General features: G+C 40.6%; 1 protein-coding gene across 7 annotated transcripts in view; it reads right to left on the bottom strand.

Annotated features, from left to right (window-relative positions):
- The window catches only part of LOC139475854 (protein still life, isoform SIF type 1-like), a 289,628-nt gene that overhangs the window by 12,271 nt on the left and 258,426 nt on the right, over nucleotides 1-18,931 (bottom strand). For 5 of the 7 annotated variants that reach the window (XM_071259064.1, XM_071259059.1, XM_071259062.1 and 2 more), the window contains 15 exons: nucleotides 17,039-17,136; nucleotides 16,002-16,145; nucleotides 14,856-15,038; nucleotides 13,281-13,510; nucleotides 10,541-10,670; nucleotides 9,535-9,717; nucleotides 8,737-8,917; nucleotides 8,058-8,330; nucleotides 6,562-6,626; nucleotides 5,982-6,137; nucleotides 5,195-5,389; nucleotides 4,150-4,164; nucleotides 2,737-2,845; nucleotides 2,060-2,236; nucleotides 679-803 (listed from right to left, as the gene is read on the bottom strand). In XM_071259064.1, coding sequence (XP_071115165.1) covers nucleotides 679-803; nucleotides 2,060-2,236; nucleotides 2,737-2,845; nucleotides 4,150-4,164; nucleotides 5,195-5,389; nucleotides 5,982-6,137; nucleotides 6,562-6,626; nucleotides 8,058-8,330; nucleotides 8,737-8,917; nucleotides 9,535-9,717; nucleotides 10,541-10,670; nucleotides 13,281-13,510; nucleotides 14,856-15,038; nucleotides 16,002-16,145; nucleotides 17,039-17,136 — 2,264 coding nt within the window. The remainder of the gene's footprint in view (nucleotides 1-678; nucleotides 804-2,059; nucleotides 2,237-2,736; nucleotides 2,846-4,149; nucleotides 4,165-5,194; nucleotides 5,390-5,981; nucleotides 6,138-6,561; nucleotides 6,627-8,057; nucleotides 8,331-8,736; nucleotides 8,918-9,534; nucleotides 9,718-10,540; nucleotides 10,671-13,280; nucleotides 13,511-14,855; nucleotides 15,039-16,001; nucleotides 16,146-17,038; nucleotides 17,137-18,931) is intronic. The other 2 variants (XM_071259061.1, XM_071259060.1) reach the window with 2 other exon arrangements.

Below are 18,931 nucleotides of genomic sequence, written 5' to 3' on the forward strand. Positions count from 1 at the left end.
TGCATCAACCAAGTCAGCGAGTCTCACCACCCGATCCGTAAGCCGACTCTTAGACAAGCATAGTTGCCTTTAATGAAAAGCATGGGTTGCTGAAGACCAATTCTGATCCAGTTCTTCACAGGGGACAAGCATTGGTTGCTGAAGATCAATTCTAACCTGGATCTTCACGGGTGCTGAATCTGGTATGATTATGGGATACAACAGTGAATTGTGGCACCTTTGACCAAACAGCCTGGCACTTATTTATTTTAAATGATGAGACTGTGTAGTACTTCTTAGATCTTAGTACCTCCTGAACACTGCTGCCTCATCACTGCCAAACATGTCCTTTGTGGGGTGGAGGGATGGTGAGATCATCTAGTGAGTGAGTCAGTGGGTATGGTTTTACGCCGCTTTTAGCAATATTCCAGCAATATCACAGCGGGGGACACCAGAAACGGGCTTCACACATCGTACCCATGTCGGGAATCGAACTCAGGCCTTCAGCGTGACTCTCGAACGCTTTAACCACTAGGCTACCCGACCACCCGAGGTCATCTAGAGAGACATCCCTACTTAAGTTCAACATCTCACAACAATACACATAAATATCAATGATAACAGCAGGACTGACTATACACAGTGACTGATGACAACACCAAACACGTATGTGTCAGTTACCCCGCCAACGACCTTCACCTTCTTCGACGGGTGAACTTCCTTGAAGGTCTTAGACAAGTCGTCAAAAACAGATCCGTATTCCTCATAGATCTTCTGCATTTCATTGATGTGTTCTGCTACTGCTTCCATCCCTCGCAGCGCCTCTGTCAAGGTCAAAGTCACATTGTTAGCATCAACTTCATTACAAAATCTATCTATACATAATGTAAATAACAAGAGGACAAAGTCATCAATATCCCTTGCAATGGTAAATACTTGTCATGAATAAACATATGAAAAATATTATTTATCTAAAAGATGCCAAACTATCAAAAGGCACCAGTTTACAACTAAACCTATCTATTTCAGGATCTGCTCAGGAAACAAGCACTACCACAATTTCCAGCCTAAGTCCAAGTTATTACCAGGGTAACTCTAAAAATAATTATTTTGAAAATGCAAAACTTATCAATAGACACCAGTTCACCAAAAGGTCTATTATGGTACCAATTTTGGTAAAGAAATATTGTACGGTTTACAAGATCTGCTCCAGAAACATCTTGCACGGACGGATTGATGCACTGACAGATGGAAAGTGTCTGCTGTGGGGTAGTTACCTGAGAGATGGTGATGTTCGTCAGTGTCAGGTGTTGGGTAGTTACCTGAGAGATGGTGATGTTCGTCAGTGTCAGGTGTTGGGTAGTTACCTGAGAGATGGTGATGTTCGTCAGTGTCAGGTGTTGGGTAGTTACCTGAGAGATGGTGATGTTCGTCAGTGTCAGGTGTTGGGTAGTTACCTGAGAGATGGTGATGTTCGTCAGTGTCAGGTGTTGGGTAGTTACCTGAGAGATGGTGATGTTCGTCAGTGTCAGGTGTTGGGTAGTTACCTGAGAGATGGTGATGTTCGTCAGTGTCAGGTGTTGGGTAGTTACCTGAGAGATGGTGATGTTCGTCAGTGTCAGGTGTTGGGTAGTTACCTGAGAGATGGTGATGTTCGTCAGTGTCAGGTGTTGGGTAGTTACCTGAGAGATGGTGATGTTTGTCAGTGTCAGGTAGTTACCTGAGAGATGGTGATGTTCGTCAGAGTCAGGTGTTGGGTAGTTACCTGAGAGATGGTGATGTTCGTCAGTGTCAGGTGTTGGGTAGTTACCTGAGAGATGGTGATGTTCGTCAGTGTCAGGTGTGGGGTAGTTACCTGAGAGATGGTGATGTTCGTCAGTGTCAGGTGTGGGGTAGTTACCTGAGAGATGGTGATGTTCGTCAGAGTCAGGTGTTGGGTAGTTACCTGAGAGATGGTGATGTTCGTCAGTGTCAGGTGTTGGGTAGTTACCTGAGAGATGTTGATGTTCGTCAGTGTCAGGTGTGGGGTAGTTACCTGAGAGATGTTGATGTTCGTCAGTGTCAGGTGTGGGGTAGTTACCTGAGAGATGGTGATGTTCGTCGGTGTCCGGCAAGGTGAGGTGGCAGAGTTGCTGCAGCAGCAGAGGGTATTTGAGGATGCGCTGGATGGGCTTGATCAGGTAGGACTCCAGGGTGGCTGAATGTTGCTGCTTGGGGTTGCGTGCGCGCAGGAAGTTCTTCAGAGCTTCATTGGCATCTGTGCACAAGACATTGGTTTGTACTGAGTGAGTGATTATGATATTGTTCTGCTTAGCAACAATCCAGCAATATCAAGACAGCAGATACCTGAAGTACTGGGGGATCAAACCCAGGCCTATCAGATGACCAGCAAATGACTTATCCACTTGGCTAACCTAAAGCCCGATGGATTTGTAACAGCTCAGAGGAACAACAGATAGTCACCGAACAGCCCATTGAGTTGAGTCGCAAATTTTTTTTACTACTATATAGGTCAGGTGGTGGTGTGAAAAAATGACAGTTCAATATTTTCAAATAAAAACCTTATAAATTTGAATATTTATTATTAAGAGATTGGTCATTTATTATCGGAGCCATAACAAAATAACACAAAACATGGGGAGCAGCAAAATATGATACAGTCCTAAGACCAATCTCATCTGTTATGTGTACACTTACAATTATCAAATACTACTTGTAGAAATATTTTACCGAACTTTTCTGTATAATGCAACTTACCCAAGTTGAATATTTTCTGAGATCGCGAGTGACTGGCACAAAATGAGCTATACACCTTGAAGTGATTGGCATAGTACAGGAACGACCCACCGAGGGAAAATAACACACGCTGAAAATAAACCAAGTCTTGTTAATACACAACTTACTTCTGCAGAGGAACACTGAGTACTTCCTGGGTTTGTATACACTCCGCTCACCCATCACCCAGGTGAAGTCGCTATTTTTAACCAACAAATCAAACCAGAGCCTGGTTCCAGTCAGAGGGAAACCAGACAGTACTCTGACCAATCAGTGCTCAGATTACATCACACTTATGGCCATGTACTCCACACATTACTCAATATCAGGTGATGGCAGGTTCGCACAAAATCCATGCTCGAGCTCCATTGGTTAGTTATACATGGCCTCATTTTATAATTTTTATCAAGACGACACATCCTTCCCACAATGCCAAGCGGCCATATGTATTCACGATGATGGAGGAACGCTGTGTGCAGAAACCCGTGAAGTATTGACGATGTATTCACGGTTGATGGAGGAACGACGTGTTTACAAACCCAAGAAGTGCTGACAATGACATAATGACATTTGAAATAAAAAAAGATAATTTTCTTCTACTGGACATATTCAATAGCAGTTTTTTTAATAGAAAGGTGAAGGATTATTCAGTTAATGTTTAAACAGTGTATCTGACCATCACTATAAAACCCTACAGTTTACCTCCTAGGTGATGTTTAATTTGTTATTCATGCTAAACCCAACACATTTTACCCAAAATTAATATAGCCAACAAAACAATTATTTTGGTAATCAAAAACTACATACTGGTCCAAGAACATGACATGATTGGACAATAAGATTAACAGGTACCAGCGGAAGCTGTGCATGTCTCCGTGATCAATGTTAGCAGACACCTGCCACACCGGTGCGCACACCATGCATTAACACATGCAACATCAGTCCTGATACTCATCTCATGCAATTGAGCGTGTCATGAAATTAATGAAATTGATACGAAATTCCGAAAACGTGATGTGATATGATGCATTCATGATGACGTCATCTACATCTGCGACTTTCTGAACACAATCATGTTCGTGACCTTTTGAAATTTATATCAATTTTGTGCCTGTCAGTGCATTTCAGGGCTGTCATGCTAGCTTAAATTGTTTTGCCGTGTGTTAAATGGTTCTTTGAACCACTTTGGAAAGGATAAAAGCATTCAGTGATATATCAATCAAGTGACATTTTCAATCAAATTTCATGACCGTGTACTAGATACTGTATGTTATCACAACAAGATCTAGATAACATTACGGTGAGAAGAAATTCAACATCAAAGCACAGAATATTGAAGAATTTGTATTGCCTAGTTGCTGAGAGTCTAAGATTACAACAGAATATTATACCCACAGCCAAACAGGTATCCTGTGCAAATCAAACAAATATATTCCACTTTACTTCAATAAATTGTATAGCTAACAGTTTCATGATACTCATGTGATCAGACATAGAAGAAAGAAGATACTATTAGCTACACAACTAATTCCTACACTTTTTCATGCTACTTTATTTCAAATTAAAGATTCTATTACAAAAATTCATATATATCATCATAATTACTGCATTCATATGTAAGCAAAGAATAAACATGCATTGAAATTGATTTATGTTGAAATTAAAAAACATCCATAAATATTTCTAATGTTCCAAAAGAACCCAAAGAAGTACTACCATAGCAGTAATAGGGAAGCAGAATTCACAAGATATTCCTGACCACCTACAGGTACCTAGTATCTGTTATCTCTACTCACTATATAGGTGAGGTGAAATGGAGTTTAATGTTGCGTCCAAGATTATTGCACTTACATAGCGACGTATGTCTATGTGTGTGGCTGCTTGTATTAGTCCGGACAAAAGCCGATTTTATATCGCTAGCCCACAGAGATATTTTGCTGCAGTTTAACATGAATACCGAACCAACCAATCCTTGTTTTAGACAATTTATGCCGAGCGCCAGGCAGGGTAACAACAAGTACCATATTTTAACGTCTTTTGATATGATGCGGTCGGGAACCAAACCCCTGACCTTCTGCCCTCTGGGCGGATGCTCTACCACTAGACCACGGAGGCGGTCTGTCACTATATAAACGTGAGCAGTTTTGGTCATAGGAAACTGGTGTAATATGATGAAACTGCTCTAGAATATCTATCAGTGTAATCTCTAATATCGCCACTGTCTACACACATCTCGACATATTGACTTACAGACTTTGGTAATGAGGGTTGAATGTATTTGGAAGCATTCTAGAATGAAATATATGCTCGACATATTGACTTACAGACTTTGGTTATGAGGGTTGAATGTATTTGGAAGCATTCTAGAATGAAATATATGTAAGACATGAATAATGAGTAAACAAAAATGTGTCAAAACATGCAAAGGTTCCCAACTGACCTTGAACTGTGCCGAGTCGCTGGTGTTGAAGAAGTCCTTCTCCTGGTCGATGGCCTCCTCCAGGCTGTGGAGGAACTGACCTTGGAACAGGACGATCTCCTGGATGTTCCCGAACAACTGGTCGATCTCGTCTGAGGTCAGGAACGTCTCTTCCTTCAGTGGTTCGAGGTAGCGCTCTGTGAGGCAGTTCAAGTCCTGGAATACACAATTTAGTCGCGGATATATTTAACTGGCTTGGGGTAAAATATTTGCATTGGTATCTTGGCTGTTTGTATGGTTCGAGTTTGATTCCCCAAATGGGTGTCATGTGTGAAGAACAATTCTGGTGCTCCCTGCTGTGATATTGCTGTAATATTGTAAAAATAGTGTAAAACCCAACTCACTCACTCAAACATCAGTAAATGAGTGAGTTGGATTAAATACTGTTTTTGACAGTATTTCAGGTGGGACGATACACTGATGCATCGGTGGATTGCGATATTTTATTTCCTGACTGAGTATCAATCACGAGTCGCACACAAAGTAAAAGATATCAATTCATACCTTAAATGTTTGCTTTAATAACTGTAACATCAAACACTAATTAAAAGTAAACATTAGTAGTGAAAACATAAATATTTTTATCCACTGCACCATATTTGACACTGCCAAATGTAAATCATTTGTGTGTCTTGACTGGGTGCTTAGTTTGGGTGGAAACTGGACTTTTACAGTCCGATAACTCCCTTGCCTCAAGGAGATGTCATCCCTGAAAACAACATTACATAGGAGACACCATCATCCTTACCTTGACATACGCCCGCTCTGTCTCGATCAGCTCCATGATGACCTTCCTCATCCGCTGAGCATCGCTCATAGGTCGAGCTGACCCAGTGCTGTCGGGTGAGTGTGACCTCAGAGACGGTTCGGAGTTGCGGCAGATGGCGGTCACTTGTTCCGCTCCCTGGTCAAACAACCATGTCAGTAACGAGACTAGTAGGACAACCCACAAGGCATTGAAAATATAATAATTCGATGCTGGTCAAATAAAATATTCAACATAAATAATAATAAATAGTCTTCGACTAGGTCAAGCATGTAACAACTTAAAGAAAGGTCATAAACAAATTTTTAAAGGAGGACTGTGGTGATGGTCCAATGCCCAATTCCCACTGTAAGTCTCAGGGGGAAATAATGCCATATGTAGAACTTGCACATCCTGTTTATTACAGTAATCAATAGAAAAAAGATTGATATTTATCACAAATGTGAGTTATGACTTGAACAAACCTCCTGGGACTGCCTACTAACCTGAGCTGAGTACCCCTTTAACTGTAACAAGTGCAGTCTCAGTTTCTACATTTTACAAAAATTGTAAAATAACCTACCCTTAACAGAGCATCAATCTGGTCGGTGCCTTCGTGGGCCTTACCACTACGCAGCTTTCCATTGGCTGAAACAGTCACATGATACATGTCAGTCACATGCCAGATTGACATCGGTCCATGTTAACAGACATCACATGGAGCCACCCAACTTCAACATGGATGTTTTGCTAATATTGAAAAAAATAGAGTTTTTGCTTTGACAGCCTGGAGGGACAATGAATTGTGTGTGAAGCTGTAAACATAATATTGAGATACATTATGTCAACACAGCAATAATTTAATTAGGCTTCAAGTGAGTGAGTGAGTGAGTTTGTTTTGATGTTTCTATTACAGTCTTATTCTGGCACATGAGGTGAGGTGAGGTGAAAATGGGGTTTAATGTCGCGTCTAAGATAATTGCACTTATAGCATTGTGCATGCACATGTTTGTGTGTGTGGCTGCTTGGACTAGTCTGGACTGATGCTGACTTAATGGTGCTAGTCCACTGAGATACCATGCCAGAATACCCCACTTATAAACAGTATACTGGCTATTTACTCCATCCCATCCTCTGTCACACATTACAAGGTGAGGTGAAACAGAGTTTTACGTCCTGTCCAAGATTATTGTACTTATTAGCGACATGCATGTACGTGTGCGTGTTTGTGTGGCTGCTTGTACCCGTCAGACTGATGCTGATTTATAGTATTAGCCCACTGAGATACCATGCTGCAGTTTAACATGAATACCCCACTCAGACACAGTATACTGACTCCGAGCCGAACAGTCCTTGTTTAAGCCCCTTAATGCCGAAGACCAGACAGAGTAACAACAAGTGCCATATTTTAACGTCTTCTGGTATGACGCAGCTGGGGATCGAACCCCGGACCTTCTGATCTCTGGGTGGCGGCTGTACCACTAGACCATGGAGGCGGTTCTGGCACATGAGGAAATTACAGAATGATGCCAGGTATTAAAGACTTGGGGGAACCAACTGAGGGTAAAACATTCTGTGAAAGGATTCTGGCATCTATAAACAAGAAATTGGCTGCCATTTCAGTGTTTCTTCAATATTAACGAACTAGCAAAGCTTTGCTCTGTGACCTTAGCCGCTAAGCTAAGAGTGGAGTAACTTCTGTCAAATATTAATCCATATATTAATACTAAGATGAATGCTAAGACTGATGTAGGTCTGTGTTAAAGTATGGAGTTACGATTGTCTTAGTGCTACGACTGTTGTAGGTTTGTGTTAAAGTATGGAGTTACGATTGTCTTAGCGCTAAGACTCTTGTAAGTCTATGTTAAAGTATGGGAGTTACGATTGATCTAGTGCTACGATTGTTGTAGGTCTGTGTTAAAGTATGGGAGTTACGACTGTCTTAAGATACGACTGTTGTAGGTCTATGTTAAAGTATGGGAGTTACGATTGTCTTAGCGCTACAACTGTTGAAGGTCTATGTTAAAGTATGGGAGATTGTCCTAGTGCTACTTGCAGGCTGAGGTTTAGTCATCTCACCATTCTGTGATCTTGCAGGCGCTGGCACAATAAGATTCCCAATAACTTTGTCTGTGATCCTTGGCTGGCTGGGTGGCGGTGGAATGACCATGTTGTCTATGTATGTGTTCGCATGCTCCGTTATAAAGTCACTGTGTGGTGGCTTTGTCCGCAGAGAGCGCACCGTCAGAAACAGAGTCCTTGATTCATGAAGCAACATTTCTATATACACCATATCAAGCTCAGACACAATCTTGCCGTTAATCACAAGCAGCTCATCTCCAATTATAAGCCCTGAAACAGACAAGACGGAGGTGAAGGTCATGGGATGTAACTAATCATAACTTTGCATCATCTCCAGAGAAAACAGGCAAAAAGGTTCCTTATCACAAAAATATACAATGGCCCATAATTAGTTCCCCCCAAAACAAAATAAAATCATAACTTAGTTATTAGTTTAAAAGGGAGGTAAAAGTGTCTTACAGATGAAGTCAGTAATATTTTTCTAAAAAATAAACATGCAAATTATTTGTATATATAATATGAAATATGTGTTTGATTCTTTCTTATTACAAAAAGCATATATTTAGTTCCATCCTAAAAGCATTCATCTCAAATGCAGCTCAAAATGAATTAAGATTGAACTGTGAATATGTACATAGTGAACATAGATACTAATATATCAATGCTAAATCCTTACCCCTCTTCTCTGCCACACAGCCCCCAGTGACATCACACACATACACTCGCAGTTCATCATCACGATCAAAGTCTTCGGCAAGTTCCGCCTCCACTGCAAAGCCAAACACTCCATCCTTGGAGGGCTTCGTCAACTCGAGTTGGAATATACACTTCTGGCAAACCTCAATAGCATCATACCGCTGTAACATCAACCAACAATGTATCATCTTTCTGTAACAATATATCATCTTTCTGTAACATTAACCAACAATGGATAGTCTTTCTGTAACATCAACCAACAATGGATAGTCTTTCTGTAACATCAACCAACAATGGACAGTCTTTCTGTAACATCAACCAATAATGGATAATCTTTCTGTAACATCAACTTATAATGGATAATCTTTCTGTAACATCAACCAACAATGTATCATATTTCTGAAAGGTCAAGGAACATAGTATCATATCTATGTACCATCAAATAACACTTTATTATATCTGTACCATCAAATACCACTATATAACATCTGCACCTTCAAATAACATTATATCTGCACAATCAAATAACACTATATTATAGCTGTACCATCAAATAACATTATATTATATCTGCACCATCAAATAACATTATATTATATCTGCACCATCAAATAACATTATATTTCATCTGTACCATCAAATAACATTATATTACTTCTGCACTATCAAATAACATTATATTATATCTGCACCATCAACTAACACTATCTTATCTCTGTACATTCAAAAAACATTGTATCAAACAATGTATGTGGACAAGGCTCTACGATGTCCTCACCAATGACTTGATACAAGCATGCCTGTCAGGAATGAGGAACTTGTTGTCAGGAGCGCCGAGCGGCTTTATGCGGACATAGTGGTCGCGCGGGTTCAGCTGTCGTTTGTTACAGGTGGACTCCAGCAGATCCCTGACCGTCGTCCTCTTGTCGATGCCAACCAGCATTGTCTGAAAGTCATAGGACTGCAATGCCAAGTTAAACTATTTCTACGTTCTATCTACCAAACAACCATTCTACATTCAACTAGGGCATACTATCTTCCTCATTACTAATTTGGAAAAACTGTTTATAAGCCAAAGGTTCGAGGAAGATTTCTATGGAAAAGTATATTTGTTAATATCATCTATATTGTCATAATATAATCTCAGTTTTCACAAAGTGACGCTCTTTATCATAATAGATAAGCTATCTTTCTCTAGATATCTACATATTAAAGGTCGTGTTTCTCCTTTTGCAAAACAAAGAATTAGTTTCAAGAGTAAGTATACAAACGATGAAAACTATCTACATGTAAAATTATTAATAGAAATCTAAGTTAAAAAGTATTAAACACCAGGATCCAGATGTTTTAGTGTTAGACACTACAGGATAGAATATAGGAAATTCTAACCTACAGGTACAGAAAAATTCCAGTAGATCCATATATTTCCACATGATTACTAATATCCTCTGGAAGAAAATAGTTGCTGCAGAATCATGAAAATCAAAACAGTTTATTTTTACTGATGCTGTTTTAAAAAGTAACACATATTTCTGTGCATGGTGAGCAGACTCATGCTAACTTGTCAGGAAATAATATTTACATCAAGCATTAACATAAACAACTAGTCTTATTCAGGTCTGATTTAAAACATACACTCAAAGCTTCATGTTAGACTGACTAAAAACGTCAAGCACTAAATATGACAAACTAGTATTTCACACAGAGTATAAATAAAGGTAACCTTGTGCCCCAGGTGAGAAGATTACAGGTAAGAGATAAGGCAGGTGAGAAGAGTGTATTACCTGATTGTTGGGCAGCATGACCCTGGACAGACTCTCGGTTCCCTGGCTGCTGTCACAGAGTGACTTCTCTGTCAAGTTGTCCATGGAGTCTGACAGGAGACGCTCGCTGTTACCCGTTTTAAACACAGCTCTGTAAACCAGACACATTCACCTTACATTTGCGTCAGGCAATTTTTCACCGAGTTTCATGGATACATTTTTTCAAAACCATTGGGTCGGTGATTGGAATAAAAATAAAAATGCAACATAGTTTTTAGAGCAATCTCTTAAAAGTATGGTCACAGGTCAGGCTACAAAACTAACATGAAAGAAACGTGTTGTTTGAAGTGTTATTTTGAATGACAAGTCAAAGAGTTATCTCCCTTTCTGTATCGATCGACTTGGGAGTTTTTTATAATTGCTGAAATGTTAACTGACTCAACAGGAAGAAAAGACGACTGTTGCAATTTTCTAAAGATAATTACTTCATACTTATAAAATTTTGGGAAGAGGGATCAGTGACCTACATAATATAGAAATGTCTACATGAATAATGAGAGAGTTAAGACCAAAATTAACTATAGGAACTCCATTCCGCTAAGAGTCATGGGGATCTGGGCCTTGATCCACAAAGTCATCTAAGGCCATGACTTTTTCCTAGACAGTCTTAGCGCTAAGATCACTTTGGGGAATAGAGCCTAGGGCCCTGATCCACAAAACAATCTTAGAGCTAATACCATCGTAAAGTTATATTAAAGTATGGGAGTTACGATCACATTAGCGCTAAGATCACTTTGAGGAATAGAGCCCAGGGCCTTGATCCACAAAACAATCTTAGAGCTAATACCATCGTAAACTTATATTAAAGTATGGGAGTTACGATCACATTAGCGCTAAGATCACTTTGAGGAATAGAGCCCAGGGCCCTGATCCACAAAACAATCTTAGAGCTAATACCATCGTAAACTTATATTAAAGTATGGGAGTTACGATCACATAAGCGCTAAGATCACTTTGAGGAATAGAGCCCCGGGCCCTGATCCACAAAACAATCTTAGAGCTAATACCATCGTAAACTTATGTCAAAGTATGGGAGTTACGATCACCTTAGTGCTAAGATCACTTTGGGGAATAGAGCCTAGGGTTCTGATCCACAAAGAGATCTTAGTGATAATACCATTGTAAGCCTATGTTAAAATATGGGAGTTACGATCACCTTAGCGCTAAGATTGTTGACCTTATAGTAGCCATGGCAACTGTAATCTCGAGGCATCAACACGCTCTGAGACCTACTTAATTAACCATAGTTCTTCCCCAACAAGTCATCTACATACATGTATGTGTTTACTGCATCTATGTACAGGCTCTCACGTAATGTTTTTGGCGATACTTATGTTTTCAACACTGTGAACACTACAAAAATATATTCAGTTCATTAGGAGATAAACACACTGTGTTTTCAATGGAGATCTAAGTTACCTAAACACACTAAATTCAACTTGGAACCAATCGTGCAGAGTGAGGTTTCAAATGTTAAATTTAGCAAGGTTAAATAGACAGGTAACCTAGCTCTATAGTATGTTCATCTCCATTCTACCATGACTTAATAACGGGAACTCTTTGGTGTTGGGAAATATATTGAGTGAGGGCAGCATGGGTTGAGTCTAGTGTTTTTAGTGGGTTGTCGATCTGAATTCTGGATTTACTGACAGCAGCCTTCAAACAAAATATGATGCTCAAGCAGTTTGTTTACACTGTAATGCTTCACACAAACAGGCAATGAAAGCATGTAGCATGACAACTTGGTGAGCACCAGTTGGGCACCCATAAAGTAAACTAAGCAAGCTTTGCAAAGATTTCGTTCTACACAGCACGCGACTATTATCATGTTATATCGCTCATTGTGACACAAAAGACAGTTACATATAAAAAATACCAAATAGCAATAAAGAAGTTGTTCATCCATAGAACTCGTCTTACTTCATCACACCAACTTCTAAACGCCACTGAAAGAAGCAAGCTCTCTGTTGTTCTCAAGACATACATTCTCTTTGTGGATTTCATTCGTGTTTCTGCACAAAATGTGTTGTCACACATCCTTTTTATATTGCAATAACCCTAACTATGCATTTTGTGTACTATTATCGTACACATTAGTATATAAACATGCCTGCATTGATTGTGAAAGAAGTATTATTCTAAAAGTATCAGCTTCCATGTTGAAATTGGCTTTTTTTTATTAGAGGGGGTGTATTGTGAATTGATACCTCTGACTGACCAATCAAAATTGAGTATTTCCAAATTCATGGTAGAATTGTGCTTCCATCTTTAATGTTCTGTACTGACTTGTATTTGTAGGCTGATAAACAATAGGTAATACTCCAGGTTTTGTTTGTTCGTTATTTAACTCTGTACCCAATTTAACCCAATATTCATGAGTATCGACCTACGCAAATGGGCTACGATGACATGCCTCAACCAAGTCAGCGAGGCTGACCCGATCCCATTAGTCGCATGTCACCGTATCCCATTTGCGTACATTGATGCTCATGATGTCAATCACTGGATTGTCTGGTCCATACTTGATTATTAACACACCCCGTCATATAGCTGGAATATTGCTGAGTGCAGTGTTAAACAACAAACAAACAAAAGTTGGTGTATAGTCCTGACACACAGGTGACTGTTATCCAGTTCACAAACAAATCTTTCTCTCACTTTCTCATATAAAATAATTGTTAAATATGGGAATTTATCTCACTCTGTGCTGACGCCAGCGCCCATCAGAGCTGTGGGTGTCCTTGACCTTGGTTTCTGAAGAGTGTCAGTTTTGGGGGACAACATGCCTCCCTTCTGAGCCCCCTTCCCGTAGATGTTTGGCAGTATCAGAGGTTTCCTGGCACAGACCAGGGCATGGAACGACGTCACCGTGAAGATCCCCAGACGGCCAAGAGTGGTCTTTGTGGCCTTCGAAGCATTGGCAAGGAGCACCTGCAAAAACAGAGTTATTGCTGTCATTATCAAAAAAAAAGAAAATCATAAATACTGTACTATCAGCATGAAGTGCCTTGCCTATGTCTCATTGACAGTTTCAGGAAATTCTATTCAGCCTCTGTCTGTAACTGCCAGATCCAATCTTGTGGTTTTCACAAAATCAATACAGTGCATTGTCTGCTTGTACTTTCAGCTCACACAAATTCAAATCCGTATAGATAAATGTTTGTGTGTCATTCCTATCCCCTCAGTTCAATAGAGAGCTGTCTCCTACAAGGAAATGCTCATTCAGAGAAACCAAACAAGCACAGGTATCAACGTCACTGAAAAACTATAAGGCTAAAAAACAAATTATAGTTATGGTTCTCAGGCACTGCCTTCATCATCCTAAAGTCTGCAGCACATTTTGCTTTTATTTCCATTTTCCAAAAAATAAAAATAATCCTAATACTTAAAAACACTGCGATCCCATATAACACACAGTTACTTCCCTTTACATGCGCACTGCTTTACTGCGCATCTTTTGTTATGATCATGGCGGCAATAGAAGTTTGTAAGGAGGCCCTTTCCCAGGTTGATGGTACACAACTGTTTATTTAGTTACCTACTAGTAGGAAGAAGCCCCCCCCCCAAAAAAAAACAATAACCATCCGCCCAAACTATATTTTCAATAGTCATTGCCTGAGAACCAATTCTTTTATTTTTTAGCCTAAGATATCATTATCATCTGTGAGAAATTTTAATATGCCCAATGCCAAGAGCTAGTCTGGTGTGGCCCACAAATGAGTCATATTTTTGTTAGTATGCTTAGCCTATTATTAAGGCAGCAAGCCCTAACTTGAACATAGATCCCTGCAACTTGTGTTCTGAGCCAATGAACAAAGATACAACTAGATTCAATACACCATTGTGAACCATTGCAAACCATTGAACATTGACCTAGTGAACCCTAGGGTAAAATGATACAGAAGGGCACGATACAATCCGTATCACGATACATAGGTCATGATACGATAGATACGTATCACACTACGCATACTTACGTCACACGTAAACTTTTTTTCTATAAATATTTCAGAGCACGATCCAAAGGATCGTAGCGCTAATTTTAGTAGCGAACTTGAAACGCTAATTAGAGCACATTTTGCGATATTTGATTGATAAAAATCTGTGGGTGTCCATTTATGCAAGTGTATCGTCTTGTTTTGATACAGAAAAAAACTGCATCGTGTATCGTATCATTGCATGAAAGCTCACGATGCACTTGTGTATCGCTTCAGCCTCTTGTAAACTCTCGACTGAAATTTATCTACATTGTTTCGAGGAGTTCCTTCCGACTGACCTTGGGATTGGGGAGTTCTGTCCCCTGCAGGGAGGCCACGTAGCAGCGGAAGCGGTACTGCTCGATGTACAGCTTCTCCAGGTTCTCCTCCCACTGGGCGATCTGCTTCACAATCGCAACCCGGCTCCGCGGGTCAGACACAACCGTCATCTGAAGCTCCGCCATTTTCTTCATTTTCACATCCTGTTGAAATATGTTAACACATTAACACGCCTTTCCATTCACACAATTGTGATTATGACTTCATTTCAATATCTTCTGTGTGGTGGGTGGGGGTGGGGTGGCATGGGGGAGGTGTCTCAGCCAAGTAAATTCTCCAGGATTTCAAACAATTTTTTGTAGAATCTAACCTCTAACAATGCTTTCTTTCTATTTCTGCCATGTTTCTTCTCGTGATTATTGTCGAGGAAATCATACACATGATAATCTCAAGACAGTAAAATCCCATTAATCTGGACGTACTCCTGGTCTGCAAACAAGCACTACTCATATCCCCCGCCAATATGACATGTCCAGACTAAGTCAAAGTTGTTGCCATGGAAACTCGAAAAATACTTTTTTTAAAAATCCCAAACTATCAAAAGGCACCAGTTCACTACTAGACTATCTATGTGCCGAGTTAAAGTTACCATACACATAGACGAGACATTGGTCTAGTTACAGCACGGTTTGGCTTGGCCTTTGATTGATGTGCGAAAGGTCCAAGAGGCGGAGCCTTGAGGTGACAATGTTTTATCTTAGTATACATTTCACTAGGCAGGGATTGCCTCTGTAATGGCAGCCAATGGGGAGCAGGCTTTGCTGAACATGGCACAGATGTGCTGTAACTGGTAGGATACAGCACGGCTTAGATCATAGGAACCGTTCGCTATCAGTGCTACAAGTTTAGTTACGATATCTCTCATGGTTTTTGAGTTCTGCTCCAGAAACGAAACATGATGGACAGACGGACAGAAAGAGGGAAGGACGTACAGACAGCACCCATTCCTATATCCCCCTTCCACTTCATGGCAGGGGATTATAATGGGTGTATGTCTGTTTGTGTCTCTGTAGACAGATATCGTGAGTTCTGAAGGCCTGGTTCCAGACTAAACGGTTCTAGACAAACAGGATTTCACTCCAAATTGTCACGACAATATTACTTACAGTATCTACATTTGAGTCGAGCTTCAGGAGTTCACTCTTGAGGAGCTTGAGTGTATTGTCCTTCCCATGTTGTCGAGCGTAAGATGAAGCACATGCTGAATGGATCGCTCGAATCCAGTTCTCAAGGTCATTTTGGGAAGAAGCCTGAAATGGACAGAAATCTCTTGTAGGAAGAACAGAATTCCAACTAGATTAACAGGATCAGGTTGTCAGGCTCTCTGACCTGGTTGATGCATGTCATCATATCCCAATTACGTGGATCGATGCTCATGATGTCAATCACTGGATTGGCTGGTCCAGACTCAATTATTTACAGACCGCCGTCATATAGCTGGAATATTGCTGAGTCAGGCGTTAAACAACAAACAAACTTGCTACATCAACATTCAGACTGATTAGTGATTAGACACTGCTGGTAAACTTACATAACCCTATGAAAGTAAAAATATTGATTTATGAATTTTAAATCGTATTGTTATATCCTGAATAAATTGTATAATGAATAATAGAAAATCAAGTAAATCTCCATGGCATAAAAATGTGAATCAGATCTTAATTGAGGAAATATGCAGCATCAAATGTCAATCTTCCACTCCTTGAAGCCAGTGATCAGAGATGTAGCACCAGCCACAGGACCTCACACGATTGAAGAAGTTCTTCATCAACACTGATCCAAACGCTGAATTGTATAAAAAATGAGGCCGAGAAAAATTGTCAAAAGACTTTTCATCACTAATTGCAGTTTTAATAATGTGGTTAGATTTCAAGGGGGCACAGGTGGCCCAGTTGTCTAAGGGGCTGCAATTCACTGTGCAGAGTTGCATCCCTTGGGCATGCCAGTAACCTATGATTGTGGGTTTGAATCCCGGTTTGCCTCAATTATGTTTCTAGCTTTGTCAGCACCAAAGTGGTTAAGAGCTGCATCACTTCGGGCTTTCCTCCCACATGCCGTGATATAACTGGAATACTGCGGCATTAAACCCAACTAATTAGAAATACAAGGCCTAACATTGTTGTAACGAGGTCCTGAAGCTCACCTGCAGCAAGTAAGCATCTCCACACGCCGTGCTGAGCGAGAAGATGAAGTCTCGTTTTGGGTGTTCGGGCACGGCCTGGGCAATCCCTCCTTCTATAACTGAAACCAGACAAGCATGAAGGGCATGACTCATCACATCATGATATGATTTGTTCTAAAATAAATCTAAAATAAAACCATACAACAATAAACTGCCTCCTACCCGACATTTTTGAAAACTGGAAAATCGATAATTTAATGCATCCTTAAGCATGTTAGGAACAATATTTAAAATGTTATCACAGCTCGTGCTCATACACTAAGTGAGTGAGTGAGTGAGTATGGTTTTACGCCGCTTTTAGCAATATTCCAGCAATATCACGGCGGGGGTCACCAGAAATGGGCTTCACACATTGTACCCATGTCGGGAATCGAACCCGGGTCTTCGGCGTGATGAGCGAACGCTTTAACCATTTTTGGTGTCCCCCGATATTGCTGGAGTATTGCTAAAAGCGGCATAAAACCACTCACTCACTCATGGTGTAGACCTTTTGAGAGGGCCATGCAATTCCCTGCCAAATCATTCCTCCTTGTCTTGTCCAGTTCATACAAGTAAAGACTTAGATTGTTGATGTAACAGACAAATTGCTGTCTGTGACCAAAATACGACAAAACACTCCACTGAATTGGTTGGGCTTTCTGAATGGTAAGGCAATTTGTCTCTCATATTCAGAATCAGGAAGTCTAATTTCAGATTAACAGTTAATGTTTTCTTCCCAGTTCTAATCGGAAATCAAAGCTTCAGAACTAATAATCCTGAACAGTCAAATCTCCTTGTATAAGCTAGCTTGTGTTGTTGCCATCAGTACTCCAGCTATAGAGAACAGCATGTAACTATTCAAGTCTGGGCCAGGAAAACCAGTGGTCGATACCATGGCAGCATAAACAAAATTTTCTACCATTAGGGTCCAAGTTTATACCAACCCAACCACAATCTCAGTAGGCTCTTTCAACAAGCACCCATCTTCCTGAGGCAAGGGTGTTAACTGTCAACTGACTGTAAAAGTCCAGGGTCCACCCTTGCCAAACAAGGCTGGAATTCGATCGATCGCAGTGCCACTAGTGGCTATTAGGAGTTATGTCCCTTCTATGCCCCTCCTATTGACCGAACAAAATGGTGGCCCTCAGTCAGATCTGATCGATAATTAAATCTTTATTGTAATAAAATGGGTCCTACTTGGCTAAGTGCATCAAATCACATGAGCACCTTGATTAAAAACATGAAGAGATTTGGAAAATATCTGTTGACACTGAGTTGACCAAAATCTGCACGAGTTTACGAACCAGATGTTGATTTCGTTACACGATTTCAATTCGACTATGTTTAAACTCGTTTGTCCAGCCAAAATTTAACTCCATAATTGCAGCCAAGTTGGGCAAGGGTGGAAACTGGACAAGTCAGTTAATTCCCTTGACTCAGGAAGATGACAAGCACCTGGCACTAGGGACTCATTGTTTCTCCAGCAGCCACCATCTCATCAGATGTGTCCATTGGACCTGACCTGGTGGTGGACTGAACATCAAGGTCACTGTGACCCTGGCACTACCAGGAGTGTCACCAGAAGGTGCTCTCAGACAGGTTGGGGCTGACCTCCAAGGTCACTGTGACCCTGGCACTACCAGGAGTGTCACCAGAAGGTGCTCTCAGACAGGTTGGGGCTGACCTCCAAGGTCACTGTGACCCTGGCTTTACCAGGAGTGTCACCAGAAGGTGCTCTCAGACAGGTTGGGGCTGACCACCAAGGTCACTGTGACCCTGGCACTACTAGGAGTGTCACCAGAAGGTTCTCTCAGACGGGTTGGGACTGACCTCCAAGGTCACTGTGACCCTGGCACTACAAGGAGTGTCACCAGA

Source organism: Haliotis cracherodii, unplaced genomic scaffold (assembly GCF_022045235.1).
Source record: "Haliotis cracherodii isolate W230 unplaced genomic scaffold, xgHalCrac1.p SCAF_3, whole genome shotgun sequence".
NCBI lineage: Eukaryota > Metazoa > Mollusca > Gastropoda > Lepetellida > Haliotidae > Haliotis > Haliotis cracherodii.